This window comes from Chiloscyllium plagiosum, unplaced genomic scaffold (assembly GCF_037043375.1).
Source record: "Chiloscyllium plagiosum isolate Xiang-an unplaced genomic scaffold, Cpla_swu_hap1 HiC_scaffold_21, whole genome shotgun sequence".
In the NCBI taxonomy this organism is placed as follows: Eukaryota; Metazoa; Chordata; class Chondrichthyes; order Orectolobiformes; family Hemiscylliidae; genus Chiloscyllium; species Chiloscyllium plagiosum.
Genome location: NW_028270159.1, coordinates 5,408,662 through 5,423,947, shown reverse-complemented (window position 1 = coordinate 5,423,947; position 15,286 = coordinate 5,408,662). Strand labels below are relative to the sequence as shown.

General features: G+C 48.3%; 1 protein-coding gene across 2 annotated transcripts in view; it reads right to left on the bottom strand.

Moving 5' to 3' along the window:
• notch1b (notch receptor 1b) overlaps positions 1-15,286 on the bottom strand; it is a 112,183-nt gene that overhangs the window by 56,174 nt on the left and 40,723 nt on the right. The window contains exons 5-6 of one of the 2 annotated variants that reach the window (XM_087998156.1): positions 4,457-4,579; positions 2,066-2,299 (exon numbers count right to left, since the gene is read on the bottom strand). In XM_087998156.1, coding sequence (XP_087854282.1) covers positions 2,066-2,299; positions 4,457-4,579 — 357 coding nt within the window. Of the gene's footprint in view, positions 1-1,358; positions 2,046-2,065; positions 2,300-4,456; positions 4,580-15,286 lie in introns of those variants that run through there. The other variant, XM_087998157.1, reaches the window with a different exon arrangement.

Genomic DNA, 15,286 nt, shown 5'->3' with positions numbered 1-15,286 from the left:
TCCCTCAGCACTGACACTCCGACAGTGCCCACTCCCTCAGCACTGACCCTCCGACAGTGCGGCACTCCCTCAGCACTGACCCTCGGACAGTGTGGCACCCCCTCAGTACTGACCCTCCGACAGTGCGGCACTCCCTCAGCACTGACCCTCCGACAGTGCCTACTCCCTCAGCGGGGAGAAAGTGAGGTCTGCAGATGCTGGAGATCAAAGTTGAAACTTTATTGCTGGAACAGCACAGCAGGTCAGGCAGCATCCAGGGAACAGGAGATTCGACGTTTCGGGCACAGGCCCTTCTTCATTTCCTGAAGAAGGGCCTGTGCCCGAAACGTCGAATCTCCTGTTCCCTGGATGCTGCCTGACCTGCTGTGCTGTTCCAGCAATAAAGTTTCAACTCCTACTCCCTCAGCACTGACCCTCCGACAGTGCGGCACTCCCTCAGCACTGACACTCCGACAGTGCCCACTCCCTCAGCACTGACCCTCTGACAGTGTGGCACTTCCTCAGCACTGACCCTCTGACAGTGCGGCACTCCCTCAGCACTGACCCCCCGACAGTGCGGCACTCCCTCAGCACTGACCCTCCGACAGTGCGGCTCCCCCTCAGCACTGTTCCTTTTTTTTGAATCAGAGGACTGTGGAAACAGGCCCTTCAGCCCAAATAGTCCACGCTGACCCTCCCAATAGTTACCCTCCCACACCCATTTCCCCTACCCTGTATTTACCCCTGACTAATAGACTGAACTTTAACATCCCTGAAGACTATGGGTAATTTAGCACAGCCACTTCACCTCACCTGCACATCTTTGGACAGTGGGAGGAAACCAGAGCACTCAGAGGAAACTCACAAAGACCCGGGGAGAGTGTGCAAACTCCACACAGACAGTTGCCCAAAGCTGGAATCAAATCCTGGTCCCTTGTGCTGTGAGGCAACAGTGCTGACCACTGAGCAACAGTGCTGCCCAATTTCCAAGACCGCCCTATCCAGTCAACTGCAAGCTTCCTGTTCTTTAGATGGAAAGGAGGCCCATTCTGTTTAGACATTCCCCCCTGCCCCACAACAGTTGTCACCTCTCGGTGCCAGTTGTTGTAAATCCTTTCTTGATTTTCTCCATTCCTTCCATTACCTACAGAGCAAACTCCAGGTTCATCAGCAGTATAATGGAACTTCTCTGCTTTTCAGTTCCGTCCCTGAGGAAAGCAGTTCAGTGTTTGATGTTTCTAAATGAACCAGTTGAAATATGCTCTGTGACCATCCCATCCTGAGGTGGGGTTTGAACCTGGACCTGCAGGAGGGACATGACCCTGACAACACACAGCCCTTAATCCCAGCATTTGTGTATTTTTTCATGCTATATTAACCTGTGCTGCTATTTTCAGTGACTTGTGCATCTGTCTCCATGGATCCCTCTGTGATACTTATTCCTACATCATACAATCAAAACATAATATTCCACATTTACACATCAGTGTGAAAGGTTAATTCTGGTGAAAGGTTGGAGGAGGTGAAACATCAGAGGGGTGAAAGGTTAGTGGCAGGGAAAAGCCAGAGCGTGTGGAAGGCCAGAGTAGGGTGGTAGGTCAGAGGGAGTGGCAGGTCGGAGGGGGTGGCAGGTCGGAGGGGGTGCAAGTTCACAGGGGGTGGAAGGTCAGAGGGGGTGGAAGATAGGAGATGGTGGAAGGTCAAAGGAGATGGAAGGTGAAAGGGGTTGGGAGGTCAGAGGGCATGCAAGGTCGGAGGGCATGCAAGGTCAGAGGAGATGGAAGGTCAAAGGAGTTGGAAGGTCAGAGGGTAGGGAAGATCAAAGTGGTTGGAAGGTCAGAGGGCATGGAAGATCAAAGGGGGTGGAAGGTCAAAGGGGTTGGAAGGTCAGAGAGCGTGGGCGTTCAGAAGGCGTGGAAGGTCAGGGGGCATGGATGGTCAGAGGGTGTGGAAGGCAAGAGGGGGTGAAAGGGCAGAGAGGGTGGGAGGCAAGAGGCGGTGAAACGTTAGTGGTATTGAGAGCTCAGAGGGGGTGAAAGGTCACAGGAAGTGAAAGGTCAGAGGCAGTGCCCTCTCAGACTTTTACCGGTCCTGCCATGGGGACACTCGCAGTAGAAGGAGGCGACACGATCGTGGCACGTGGCCCCACTGTAGCAGGCTGCAATGGCACAGTCATCGATGTTCTCACTGCAATCATCTCCTGTCCAGCCATTGACACAGACGCAGTTATAGCCCCCATTCGTGTTATGGCAGGTGCCTCCATTCTGACAGGCATTGGGCTGTAGCTGGCATTCGTCCACATCCTCCGTACAAAACTGACCTGGAGGCAGGAAACAGACCAAACCTCAAATAAGGAGAAAGTGAGGTCTGCAGATGCTGGAGATCAGAGCTGAAAATGTGTTGCTGGAACAGCGCAGCAGGTCAGGCAGCATCCAGGGAACAGGAGAATCGACGTTTCGGGCATAAGCCTTTCTTCAGGAGGGCTTCCTGAAGAAGGGCTTATGCCCGAAACGTCGATTCTCCTGTTCCCTGGATGCTGTCTGACCTGCTGCGCTGTTCCAGCAACACAAACCTCAAATAATCCTCAGCCTCCATCCCACCTGCTCCTCACAATTATCTTCACCAGCCAGAGATCGAGGGTGTGAAGGGAATGGCCATCAGATATCTGTCACCTCCACCTTGGGCTAGGAAAAGTTGTGGAGCAATGGGCTCTGGCACAGGGCTAACCAGAGTTCCATTTCACCCCCTCACCCCACCCTCCAAACCCTTTGACCCACCTTCCAAACCCCAACTCCCCACCCTCTGAAGCCCAACACCCCCCCCCCACACCAATCACTGCCTTGTCCATCCAGTGGGAAGTTCAGGTGAAGACTGTGATGGATGGTGCCATGGGCGCATATCTCACTCCCATTGCTGGATTTGCGCCAGGACCCCCTTGTGAGGGGGGTCAGCACTCAGTATGAAAAGAATGTCACCAGGATCAAAAGCAGCTAGGTGCCTACCCTTTTCAATTTGGGTAACACAGATCGCAGCAAAGTTGACTGCATTCATATAGCAACCCTGCAAACATTAAATCATCCCAAAGATGCTTCACAGGGCATTGGGTGATTATTTGGGTTGAAATAGTGTGCAGGGCTATGGGGACAAAGCAGGAGATTGACACGAGGTAATACTGCTGGTTTGGAGAGTCATAGAGTCACAGAAATGTAAACATGGAAACAGGCCTTTTGGTCCAGATATCCTAAGTTAATCTAGTCCTATTTGCCAGCACTTGGCCCATATCCTACTAAACACTTCTTATTCATGTACCCATCCAGATGCCTTTAAATGTTGTAATTATATCAGCCTCCACCAGCTCATTCCATACATGCATCACCATTTGCATGAAAAGATTGCACCTTAGGTCCCTTTGAGAACTTTCCCCTCTCACCATCAGTGTTGGCATTATGGGCTGAATGGCCTACCACTGCACATGTAATAATTCTAAGATTCTGTAACATAAGACAGGTGACCAAAAGCTAGGCCAAAGAGGTCGCTTCTCAGATGAGCTGTGTCTACATAGAGGCTAATAGTGGTTCTGGAGCTCACTGCTAGACAGGTTCACCAGGGTGGAAACCCTCATCATATTTAAGTGACTATTGGATATTCACTTAAGAGCAATAAATTACAGGAGCAAGGGCCGGGAAGGGTGGATTAAATGGGGCCTTGCTGGGAGGTAGTGGATACGGTTTGCTCAGAAACTTCCCTCCATGCTACAGGTTTCTATACATCTTCTGTGATTTCTTAAAATTCATTTTTGTGATATTTGAGTGTCATTGGCTTGGCCAGCATTTATTACCTGTCCCTAGTTGCCCCTTGAGAAGGTGGTGGTGAGCTGCCCTTCTTGAACTGCTGCAGACCACGTGGTGTAGGTAGACCCACAATGCATTTAGGGAGGGACTTCCAGGGACAGTGAGGAAACAGCAATATATTCCCAAGTCAGAATGGTGAGTCACTTGGAGGGGAATGTGCAGGGGTTGGTGTTGCCCTGTATATCTGCTTCTCTTGTCCTTCTAATTGGAAGTGCTCATGGGTTTGGAAGGTCTGTCCAAGGAACATTACTGAATTTCTGCAATGCATCTTATAGCTAGTACACACTGCTGCTGCTGTCAGTGGTGGAGGGAGTGGACGTGTGTGGATTTGATGCCCATCAAGTGGGCTGCTTTGTCCTGGAATGTGTCGAGCTGTCTGAATGTTGTTGGGGCTGCCCCCATCCAGGCAAACGGGCAGTGTTCTGTCACACGCCTGACTTGTGCCTTGTAGATGGTGGACGGACTTGGGGAGTCAGGAGGTGAGTTGCTCACTGCAGTATTCCTAACCTTTGACCTTCGCACATAGCCACAGTATTTATATAGATGGTCCAGATCAGTGTCTGGACAATAGCAACCCCTGGATGTTGGCAGTGGGGCATTCAGGAACAGTAATACCGAGCATTTACCTGTCCACTCTGGTGGACACTGGCAATTGTAGGTGTTCACACCGTCCACACACAGGCCTTTGTTCTGACAGTGATGTTCAGCACAATCGTCCACATTCACCTCACAGTGCTGTCCAGAAAACCCTGGAATAAAGAGAAAACTATTAAATCTGGGATACTGTGACAAACCAGGTCATGTTCCAGCTCCTCATTGGGTTAAATCATGACCTTCCCTAGACTCGGATGAGTATCGTCCCGCCTCAGGCGACTGACTGTGTGGAGTTTGCACATTCTCCCCGTGTCTGCGTGGGTTTCCTCCGGGTGCTCCGGTTTCCTCCCACAGTCCAAAGATGTGCAGGTCAGGTGAATTGGCTATGCTAAATTGCCTGTAGTGTTAGGTAAGGGGTAAATGTAGGGGTATGGGTGGGTTATGCTTCGGCGGGTCGGTGTGGACTTGTTGGGCCGAAGGGCCTGTTTCCACACTGTAATGTAATGTAAAAAAATGTAATCTATCAGATTGAATTGGCAGCTCAGAAACAGGCCTTTCAGCCCATCTGCTCTGGGCTTCACATGAGCCTTCTCTCATCACCTCTTCATACCCTTTCCTTCTATCCCTTTCCCCCTTAGTATATCCAGCTTCCCCTTAGTATGATTACCTCAACCACTCCCTATTGGAGCATGTTCCTGATTTCTCCATTAGATATGACTGCCTTGCTCAGACAGATGAGCCCCTAATTTTACACAAAAACATACATCAGAGGAGAAGGAGGCCATATGGCCCCTTGAACTGACTCTCTCATTCATTATGATCATAGCTGATCTTTTAGTCCTCCCTCACTATGTGGCCAACTCGCCATATCAGTTACTGATTGATCTTGATCTTGACCTCAATCAGAGACAGAGACCCACTGCTTCTCAACCAGTGAATTCCAAGGTCTCACCCCCTCCTTGAAAACATTGCTCCATCGCTCAGTCCAAAATGTTTCACCCTTTTCCTGAGACTGTTTCGCCTCCCCCACCACCATGTAGCCTGGCATGCAGGGGACACAGTCTCTCAGGATTGGCTCTGTCAAAGCCTCATGGTGTTTTAGACATCTCACTGAGATCCCTTTAACGAGCATGGAGACAGGTTCTCCTCACTCTCCTCAAGGATGGGTTTGAAACTAGTGAGACTGCAGGCTCCTACCTCGTGCTCTGAGTTTCTCTATTTCTCTCAACCCCACCCACATTGTACTATTTATGCCCAGTGACATGCTGTGTCATAAAGCCTCACTTGCTCCAATCTCACATTTAAAAGATGGCAACTCTGGCAATGCAGCCCTTTCACAGAATCAAATTGTGCTCATTTTTCTGGAACAGGACAAGGTCAGGGTATTACCCATTCATCGAATTCCAAGTGGGTTTTTGGTGCTCTTTAAGGGAGGAAGCCAGCCATCTCTACCCAGCCTGGGCATGTGAGTTCTGCCCAATATGATGAACTGGTTCAGGTGGCTCCTTGACATTCAATTACATGGACAATAAAAAGTGGGCCTTGCCAGCAGCAGAATGAATTAACAAAATGATTTGCCATGAGGAAAAGTGCAGATTCATGTGGTCTTGATTAGCCTCGATTTAACTCAAATTTTTCTCTCCCAGAGCTGGACTCACTGGTCATAAATTTATGGCAGTTTCCAGAATGATTTCGCCGTGTTTGTGTTTAAAGTTAGAATCAGACAGAGCCAGGAATATGATAAGGAAGTAGGGGCTTGGCCAACTACACAGCTGGTTCCTGAGGCTTCACCTCTGCTCACGCACATTAGTGAGAAATTCCAGAACTTTCCTCAACTCAGAAACAAGCGGGTTTCTCAAAAACAGCTAGTTTATGATATTAAACATTAAGAGGTTTTTTTTGTTTAAAACCAGAACATAAGTGTGTTTGTGAGGGATTACTAATTTTGGTTAAACGCTGTTAGCAGGAAGCTGCACCTTCAAAGCACTGAGAAACAGGAAGTTAAATTGTCAAACCCCAGGCTTCCTGTGATTTTTATATTTAAGTTTTGATTGCAATGTTTCAAAACTCTAATCGTTGTGACCTGGTGTAATCCAAATCTGCACCTTCCCCCTTCCACTTCTATCTCTCCTTGCCCCACCCTCCTTCCTCTGCCTCACTCTCCCCTCTCTCCCCCAACCATTCTCTTCACTCTCTCCCCTTGTCTCTCCTTTCACTTTTCTCTCTCTCCATCTCTTTCTCAATCTCCCCTTCCCTACCCCTCCCTACTCTCTCACCCCATCTCTCTCTCTCTTTCTCCAATCTCTCTCTCCCCCCCATCCACTCTCTCCCTCTCCACCAATTCTCCACCACCTCCACACTCCCATCCCCTATCTACAACAATTACCCCTCCAACCCACCCCCTGCCCCGTTCTGGTTCTCACTCAGATAGTCTCTCATTTTTCACATAGAGTCATAGAGATGTACAGCATGGAAACAGACTCTTCGGTCCAACCCATCCATGCTGACCAGATATCCCAACCCAATCTAGTCCCACCTGCCAGCACCCAGCCCATATCCCTCCAAACCCTTCCTATTCATATACCCATCCAAACGCCTCTTAAATGTTGTAATTGTACCATCCTCAGCCACTTCCTCTGGCAGCTCATTCCATACACGTACCACCCTCTGTGTGAAAAGGTTGCCCCGTAGGTCTCTTTTATATCTTTCCCCTGTCACCCTAAACCTATGCCCTCTAGTTCTGGACTCCCCCACCCCAGGGAAAAGACTTTGCCAATTTACCTTTCCATGCTCCTCATAATTTTGTAAATCTCTATATGGTCACCCCTCAGCCTTCGATGCTCCAGGGAAAACAGCCCCAGCCTGTTCAGCCTCTCCAAATAGCTCAAATCCTCCAACCCTGGCAACATCCTTGTAAATCTCTTCTGAACCCTTTCAAGTTTCACAACTTTCCCGATAGGAAGGAGACCAGAATTGCACGCAATATTCCAACAGTGGCCTAACCAATGTTCTGTAAAGCCGCAACATGACCTCCCAACTCCTGTACTCAATACTCTGACCAATAAAGGAAAGCATACCAAACGCCTTCTTCACTATCCTATCTATCTGCGACTCCACTTTCAAGGAGCTATGAACCTGCACTCCAAGGTCTCTTTGTTCAGCAACACTCCCTAGGACCTTACCATTAAATGTATGAGTCCTAACTCATTCTCTTCCTGGGCATGTAGCATCAGAGGAGGCCATTCAGCCCTTCAGACCTGTTCCAGCTCATTTCCAAACCACCCCTATCAGCGTTCCGGAGAGACCATTTCCTCCATGCTTTCACCCCACCAACCTCCGTATACATCGCATCCTCCTCTGCCACTTCTGCCACAGACCTCACCAGTAGGGATATATTCCCCTCCCGACCATTCCCTCCGTCAGTTGGTCAGTTCCACAGCAGCCCCCCCCCCCCCCCCGCCACCAGCCCTCACCCCACTCCTGGCATCTTCCCCTGCCACCACAGGAAGTACAAAGCCTGTGGCCACAACTCCCCCCTCACCTCTGTCCGAGGCGCTAAAGAATCCTTCCACTTCCAAGAGAATACCTGTATCTCCACCAATGTCAGCTACTGTATCCGTTGCACCCGATGTGGTCTCCTCTACATCGGGGAGACAGGGCGCCAACTTGTGGATTGTTTCTGAGAACATTTCTGGGATATCTGCATCAACCAACCCCACCGATCTGTGGCTGAACACTTCAACTTCTCCTCCCACTCCGCCAAGGACATGCAGATCCTGGGCCTCCTCCAATACGAAACCCTAACCACCTGATGCCTGGAGGAAGAACACCTCATCTTCCACCTTGGGACCCTGTAACCCCCCAGGATTAATGTGGATTTCACCAATTTCCTCATTTCCCCTCCCCCCACTTTATCCTGTTCCCAAGCCCCCAACTCGGCACCCCCCTCGTGACCTGTCCATCGTCTTTTCCATCTATCCGCTCCACCCTCCTCTCACCTTCATCTACCTATTACATTCTCAGCTCTTGCCCAAAGCGGTCAACTTTCCCACTCCTCAGATGCTGCCTGAAAGGCTGTGCTTTTCCAGCACAACACTCTCGAACCCCACCCCCACAACTGCCCCATCTCTCCTACTCAGTCATGCAGATGTTTCGGGATGAGAGAGTCCCAGATTTCCACATAAGTGATGAACTGCTTCATGAATGGCCCAGCTTGGATTTTAACATCCTATCCTTCATTCTAGGCCCTGAGGGGCCATTACTTGACCCTCTGTCCGTCCCTCATGCCCCACTAGAACAACAACAAGCCCCTCTCCTGCTCTGTGAAATAAAACTGCCAGCTCCAGGAAAGCAGATTTCCTTCAGTTGGATACAGGAACAGCTCACCAACTTCAATCTGGATTTATGTAGCAGCTTTAACACCATCAAATACTTTGGGATAGCAGCATCTTAAAAAGAGGCAGAGAGGTTTCGGAGGAACTCCAGAACATGAGGCTGAAACAGCTGAAGGCACAATCACCAATGGGAATCCAAGGGCTTTTTCCCCATATTCATTCGCAGGATGAATTAGAATTAGAATTCCTACAGTGTGGAAACAGGCCCTTCGGCCCAACAAGTCCACACCGCCCCTTCGAAAAGTATCCCACCCAGACCCATTACCCGACTTTTTCCTGACTAATACACCTAAGCTATACATCCCTGAACACTACGGGCAATTTAGCGTGGCCAATTCACCTGACCTGCACATCTTTGGACTATAGGAGGAAAGTGGAGCACCTAGGAGAAACCCACACAGGGGGAGAAAGTGCAAACTCAACACAGTCGCTCAAGGCTGGAATCGAACCCTGGCAGTGTGAGGCAACAGTGCTAACCACTGAGCCACCGTGCTGCCCACTGCTAAGGTCATCACTGGCTAAGACAGAATTTATTGCCCATCACTAATTGACTTAAAAAAGTCAACTACATTGTTTTGGATCTAGAGCCATATGTATACCAGACCAGGTAAGGATGGCAGTTTCTTTCCCTAAAGGACATGAGTGAAGCAGGTGGGTTCTTAATGACAATTGACAGTACAATAGTAAATGCATGGTCATCATTAAACTCTTAATTCTAGATTTTTATTGATTTGAAATTCCACCAGCTATCATGGTGGGATTTGAATCCAGGTTCCCCATAATATTACTTCAATTTCTGGATTAGTAGTCTAGTGATAATACCACAACGCCATCACCTCCTCATTTATGTTTGAGAGGCAGGAATTGGAGGAGAGCAGAGATCTCAGAGGATTGTGATTCTGGAGGAGGTGACAGAGATAGAGAGGGATATAGAGGGCTAGAGTCGGAGACACAGAGAGGGAGGGGTGTCGGGGCTGGAGGAGGTGACAGAGATAGGGAGGGTTATCGGGGATGGAGGAGATTGCGAGGTGTATAGGGACTGTTGAAGATGACAGAGATAGGGAGGGGTACCAAGACTGGAGGAGGTTACAGAGATAGGGAGGGGTGACGGGGCTGGAGAGGATTACAGAGATAGGGAGGGGGTGTAAGGGGCTAGAGAGGATTACAGAGATAGGGAGGGGTGTAGGGACTGGAGGAGGTACAGAATAGGGAGGGGCATAGGAACTGGAGGAGGTTACAGAGATAGGGAGGGGTGTAGGGGCTGGAGGGGGTGACAGAGATAGGGAGGGGATGTCAGGGCTGGAGGGGGGGTTACAGAGATAGGGAGGGATATAGGGACTGGAAGCAATGACAGAGATAAGAGGGAGTGTAGTGGCTGGAGGAGGTTACAGAGATAGGGAGGAGTGTGAGGCCAGTGAGGGATTTGAAAACAAGGGTGAGAATGTTGGAACTGGGGAGTCCCTAATGGAGAGGGTGTGGGTGTAAAAGGATGTGGAGTGAGTTAACTGAGCTAATTAGGATGGCAGTAAAATATTCATTGAAGCAGAGCTGAAGACATTGCAGACGTGGTGGGTGAGTCAGTCGTGTGCCAACAAGAGAACCAGAGCAGTAAGACTCCTGTGTCACAGAGTGTTCTAACTCTGTGTGAGACAGATATCGGTTGGAATGCAGACCCCTCTCACCTGGCGATCAACTCCAGTTCCCAAAATTGCTTGGCCTTCACTTCTTTTTATCACAGCCCTGCATCCTCCCCTTGGCCATTAGGTTGCTTGGTGCCTGGCAGACTATTCAACCCTGTGTGCATCACTGCTAGCTGCCTGCACTATCCCTGGTCCAGTTCCCATCCTCCACGCCCTGCTGCCAATCAATTCCCCATGACCAATCCAGAGGCAGCACAAATATCTCTTACAGTGAGGGTGACACCACCTCAATCAAATGACTAACCACCCCTCTAACGCTTGGGCCCCAGCTATGCCTGCCTCTTCGTCGGATACGTGGAACAATCCATCTTCCGCAGTTACACTGGCACCATTCCCCATCTTTCCCTTCACTACATTGATGACTCTATCGGTGCAACCCCATGTGCCCACGAGGAGATTGAACAGTTCCTCAATTTAAGAACACCTTCCACCTGACCTCAAGTTCACCTGGACCATCTCAAACACCTCCCTCCCCTTCTGGACCTCCATCTCTGGCAACCAGCTCAACACAGACATCTGCTTCAAACCCACCAAATCCGACAGTTACCTGGAATCCACCCCCCCACAAACACACACACACTGTAAAACCAGTATCCCTCACTTCTAATTCCTCTGCCTCTGCCATGCCTGCTCTCAGGAATAGCAATTCCACACCAGGACATCCCAGATGTCCTCCTATTTCAAGCACTGCAATTTCCCCTTCCACTGGATAAACAATGCCCTCCAGAGCATCTCCTCCACTTCCCACATCTCCACCCTTGAACCCCACTCCTTCAACTGCAACATGGACATAACTTGGGAATACTATAGTTCAAATACTTTGGATGGGTCAGTTTTTGTCCATTGTGTACGGGAGGGTTTTTTGACACAGTGTGTAGACAGGCCAACAAGGGGCAAAGCCACATTAGATTTGGTACTGGATAATGAACCCGGCCAGGTGTTTGATTCAGAGGTAGGTGACCACTTTGGTGATAGTGACTACAATTCAGTTACGTTTACTTTTGCGATGGAAAGGAATAGGTATATACCAGAGGGGAAGGGCTACAGCTGGGGGACAGGCAATTATGATGCAAATAGACAAGATTTAGGATGCATAGGATGGGGAAGGAAACTGCAGGAGATGGCCACAATAAAAATGCGGAGCTTATACAAGAAACAGTTGCAATGTGTCCTTTATAGGTCTGGACCTGTCAGGCAGGGAGGAAGTTGTCGAGCGCAGGAGCTGTGGTTTACTAAGGAAGTTGAATCGCTTGTCAAGAAGACGAAGGAGGCTTATGTTAGGAGGAGATGTGATGGCTCAGTTAGGGCGTTTGTGAGTTACAAGGTAGCCAGGAAAGACCCAAAGAGAGAGCGAAGATGAGTGAGTAGGGGACATGAGAAGTTGTTGGGGATAGGATTAGGGAAAACTCTAAAACTTTCTATAGGTATATAAGGGATAAAATAATGATTAGAGTAAGATTAGGGCCAATTAAGGACAGTTGTGGGAAGTTGTGCATGGCATCAGAGGAGATAGGGGAAGCGCTATATTAATATTTTTCATCAGTACTCACACTGGAAAAAGACAATGTTGTCGAAGAGAATACTGAGAAACAGGCTACTAGACTAGATGGGATTGAGGTTCGTAAGGAGGAGGTGTTAGCAATTCTGGAAAGTGTGAAAATAGATAAATCACCTGGGCCAGATGGGATTTATCCTAGGATTCTCTGGGAAGCTAGGGAGGAGATTGCCGAGCCTTTGGCTTTGATCTTTATGTCATCATTGTATATAGGAATAGTGCCAGAAGAGTGGAGGATAGCAAATGTTTTCCCATTTGTTCAAGAAGGGGAGTAGAGACAACCCTGATAATTACAGACCAGTGATCCTTACTTTGGTTGTGGGTAAAGTGTTGGAAAAGGTTATAAGAGAAAGGATTTATAATCATCTCATAATGAATATGTTGATTAGGGATAATCCACACAGTTTTGTGAACGGTCGGTCATGCCTCACAAAACTTATTGAGTTCTTTGAGAAGGTGACCAAACAGGCTGATGAGAGTAAAGCGGTTGATATGGTATGTATGGATTTCAGTAAGGCATTTGATAAGGTTCCCCATGGTAGGCTACTGCACAAAATGCAGAGGCATGGCATTGAGGGCGATTTAATGATTTGGATCAGAAATTGGCTAGCTGAAAGCAGACAGAGGATAGTGATTGATGGGAAATGTTCATCCTAAAGTTCAGCTACTAGTGATGTACCACAAGGATCTGTTATGGGTCCATTGCTGTTTGTCATTTTTATAAACTACCTGGATTTGGGCGTAGAAGGATGGGTTATTAAATTTGCAGACGACATTAGGGTTGGTACAGTTGTGGATAGTGCTGAAGGATGTTGCAGGTTACAAAGGAACATAGATAATCTGCAGAGCTGGGCTGAGAGGTGGCAAATGGAGTTTAATGCAGACAAGTGAGAGGTGATTCACTTTGGAAGGAGTAACAGGAATGAAGAGTACTGGGCTAATGGTAAGATCCTTGGTAGTGTAGATGAGCAGAGGGATTTCTGTGTACATGTACATAGATCCCTCAAAGTTGCAACCCAGGTTGTGAGGGTTGTTAAGAAGGCATACGGTGCATTGGCTTTTGTTAGTAGAGGGATCGAGTTTCATAACCATGATGTCGTGCTTCAGCTGTACAAAACTCTAGTGTGGCCGCACTTGGAGTGTTGCGTACAGTTCTGGTTACTGCATTATAGGAAGGATATGGAAGCTTTAAAAAGGGTTCAGAGGAGATTTACTTGGATGTTGCTTGGTATGGAGGAAAGGTCTTATGAGGAAAGGTTTTCATTAAAGAGAAGGTTGAGAGGTGACTTAATTGGAACATGTATGATAATCAGAGGGTTAGATCGGGTGGACAGTGAGAGCCTTTTTCCTTGGATGGAGATGGCTAGCACAAGGGAGCATAACTTTAAATTGAGGGGTGATACATATAGGACAGATGTCAGAGGTAGTTTCTTTAGTCAGAGAGTAGTAGGGGTGTGGAACGCACTGCCTGTAACAGTTGTACACTTGCTAACTTTATGGGCATTTAAATGGTCATTAGATAGGCACATGGACGAGAATGGAATGGTGTAGGTTAGATCAGCTTCAGATTGGTTTCACAGTGCGGTGCAGCATCGAGGGCTGAAGGGCCTGTACTGCGCTGTAAAGTTCTGCATTCAATGTTCTATAACCCCCTGGTCTTCACCTTCCACCCCACTAATCTCCAGATACAACATATTATCCTCCGCCATTTCCGCCACCTACAATCAGACCCCACCACCACAGCCATAACTCCCACCCCAACCCTACTGGCATTCTGCAGGGACCATTCATTCCATGATTCACTCTCCAACTTGGCACCACCATCTTGAACTGTCCTACCTGTCCATCTTCCTTGCCACCTATCCATTCCACTCTCCCTTACGACCAATCACCATCACTCCCCATCTACATCTACCTATCACCGTCCCAGCTACCTTGCCCTATCCCACCCTCCTATTTATCTCTTAGCCCCCTTCACACCCCCCATATTCCTGATGAAGGGCTTATGCTCCTCGGATGCTGCCTGATCTGCTGAGCTTTTCAACTCTAATCTCCAGCATCTGCACTCCTCACTTTCTCCCACCCCTCTAAAGCTTTTTGCTGTTGAAATAGAGTCATACAGTCATACAGATGTACAGCACAGAAACTGATCCTTCAGTCCAACTTGTCCATACCAACAAGATATCCTAATCTAACCTAGTCCCATTTGCCAGCATTTGGCCCATATCCCTCCAAACCCTTCCTATTCATATACTGATCCATATACTTTTTAAATGCTGTAACTGTACCAGCCTCCACCATTTCCTCTGGCAGCTCAATCCATACACATACCATGCTTTGCATGAAAATGTTGCCCCAAGGTCCCTTTTGTGTCTTTCCCCTCTCACCCTATGCCCTCTAGTTCTGGACTCCCACACCCCAGGGAAAAGATCTCTATTTTTCCTATCCATGCCCCTCATAACTTTATAAACCCCTATAAGGTTTATAGAGGTTTAAGTTTACATAAATTCCCTCAGCCTCCAATGCTCTAGGGAAAACAACCCCAACCTATTCAGCCTCTCCCTGTAGCTCAAATCCTCCAACCCTGGCAACATCCTTGTAAATCTTTTCTGAACCCTTTCAAGTTTCACAACATCCTTCCAATAGGATATGGGAGGCTTCAAGGTTCAACAAGAGCTCTCAGCCAATGCCTTCTAAACACATGACCACTGCCATCTTGAAGGGCAAGAGCAGCAGACACATGGGAACACCACCCCCTACAAGTTTCCCCTCCAAGCCACTCACCATCCTGACTTGGAAATATACTGTCATTTCTTCACTGTTGCTGGTTCAAAGTCAAAGTCCTTGGAATTCCCTTCCTAAAGGCATTGTGGGTCTATCTCTGACACATGGTCTGCAGTGGTTCAAGAAAGCAGCCCACCACCACAATAGGGGCAATAGGGACGGGCTATCAAAGCTGGGCCCAGTCAGTGACACTACATCCCATGAGTGAATTAAAAAAAAACACAGGGACTACTGGGTGATAGTGAAGAAGGCATTTGGTATGCTTTTGTTTATTGGTCAGAGCATTGTGTATAGGAGTTGGGAGGTCATGTTGTGGTTCTACAGGACATTGTTTGGGCCACTATTAGAATATTGTATGTAATTCTGGTCTCCTAGGTGCTATCAGAAGGATTTTGTGAAACTTGAAAGGGTTCAGGAAAGATTTACAAG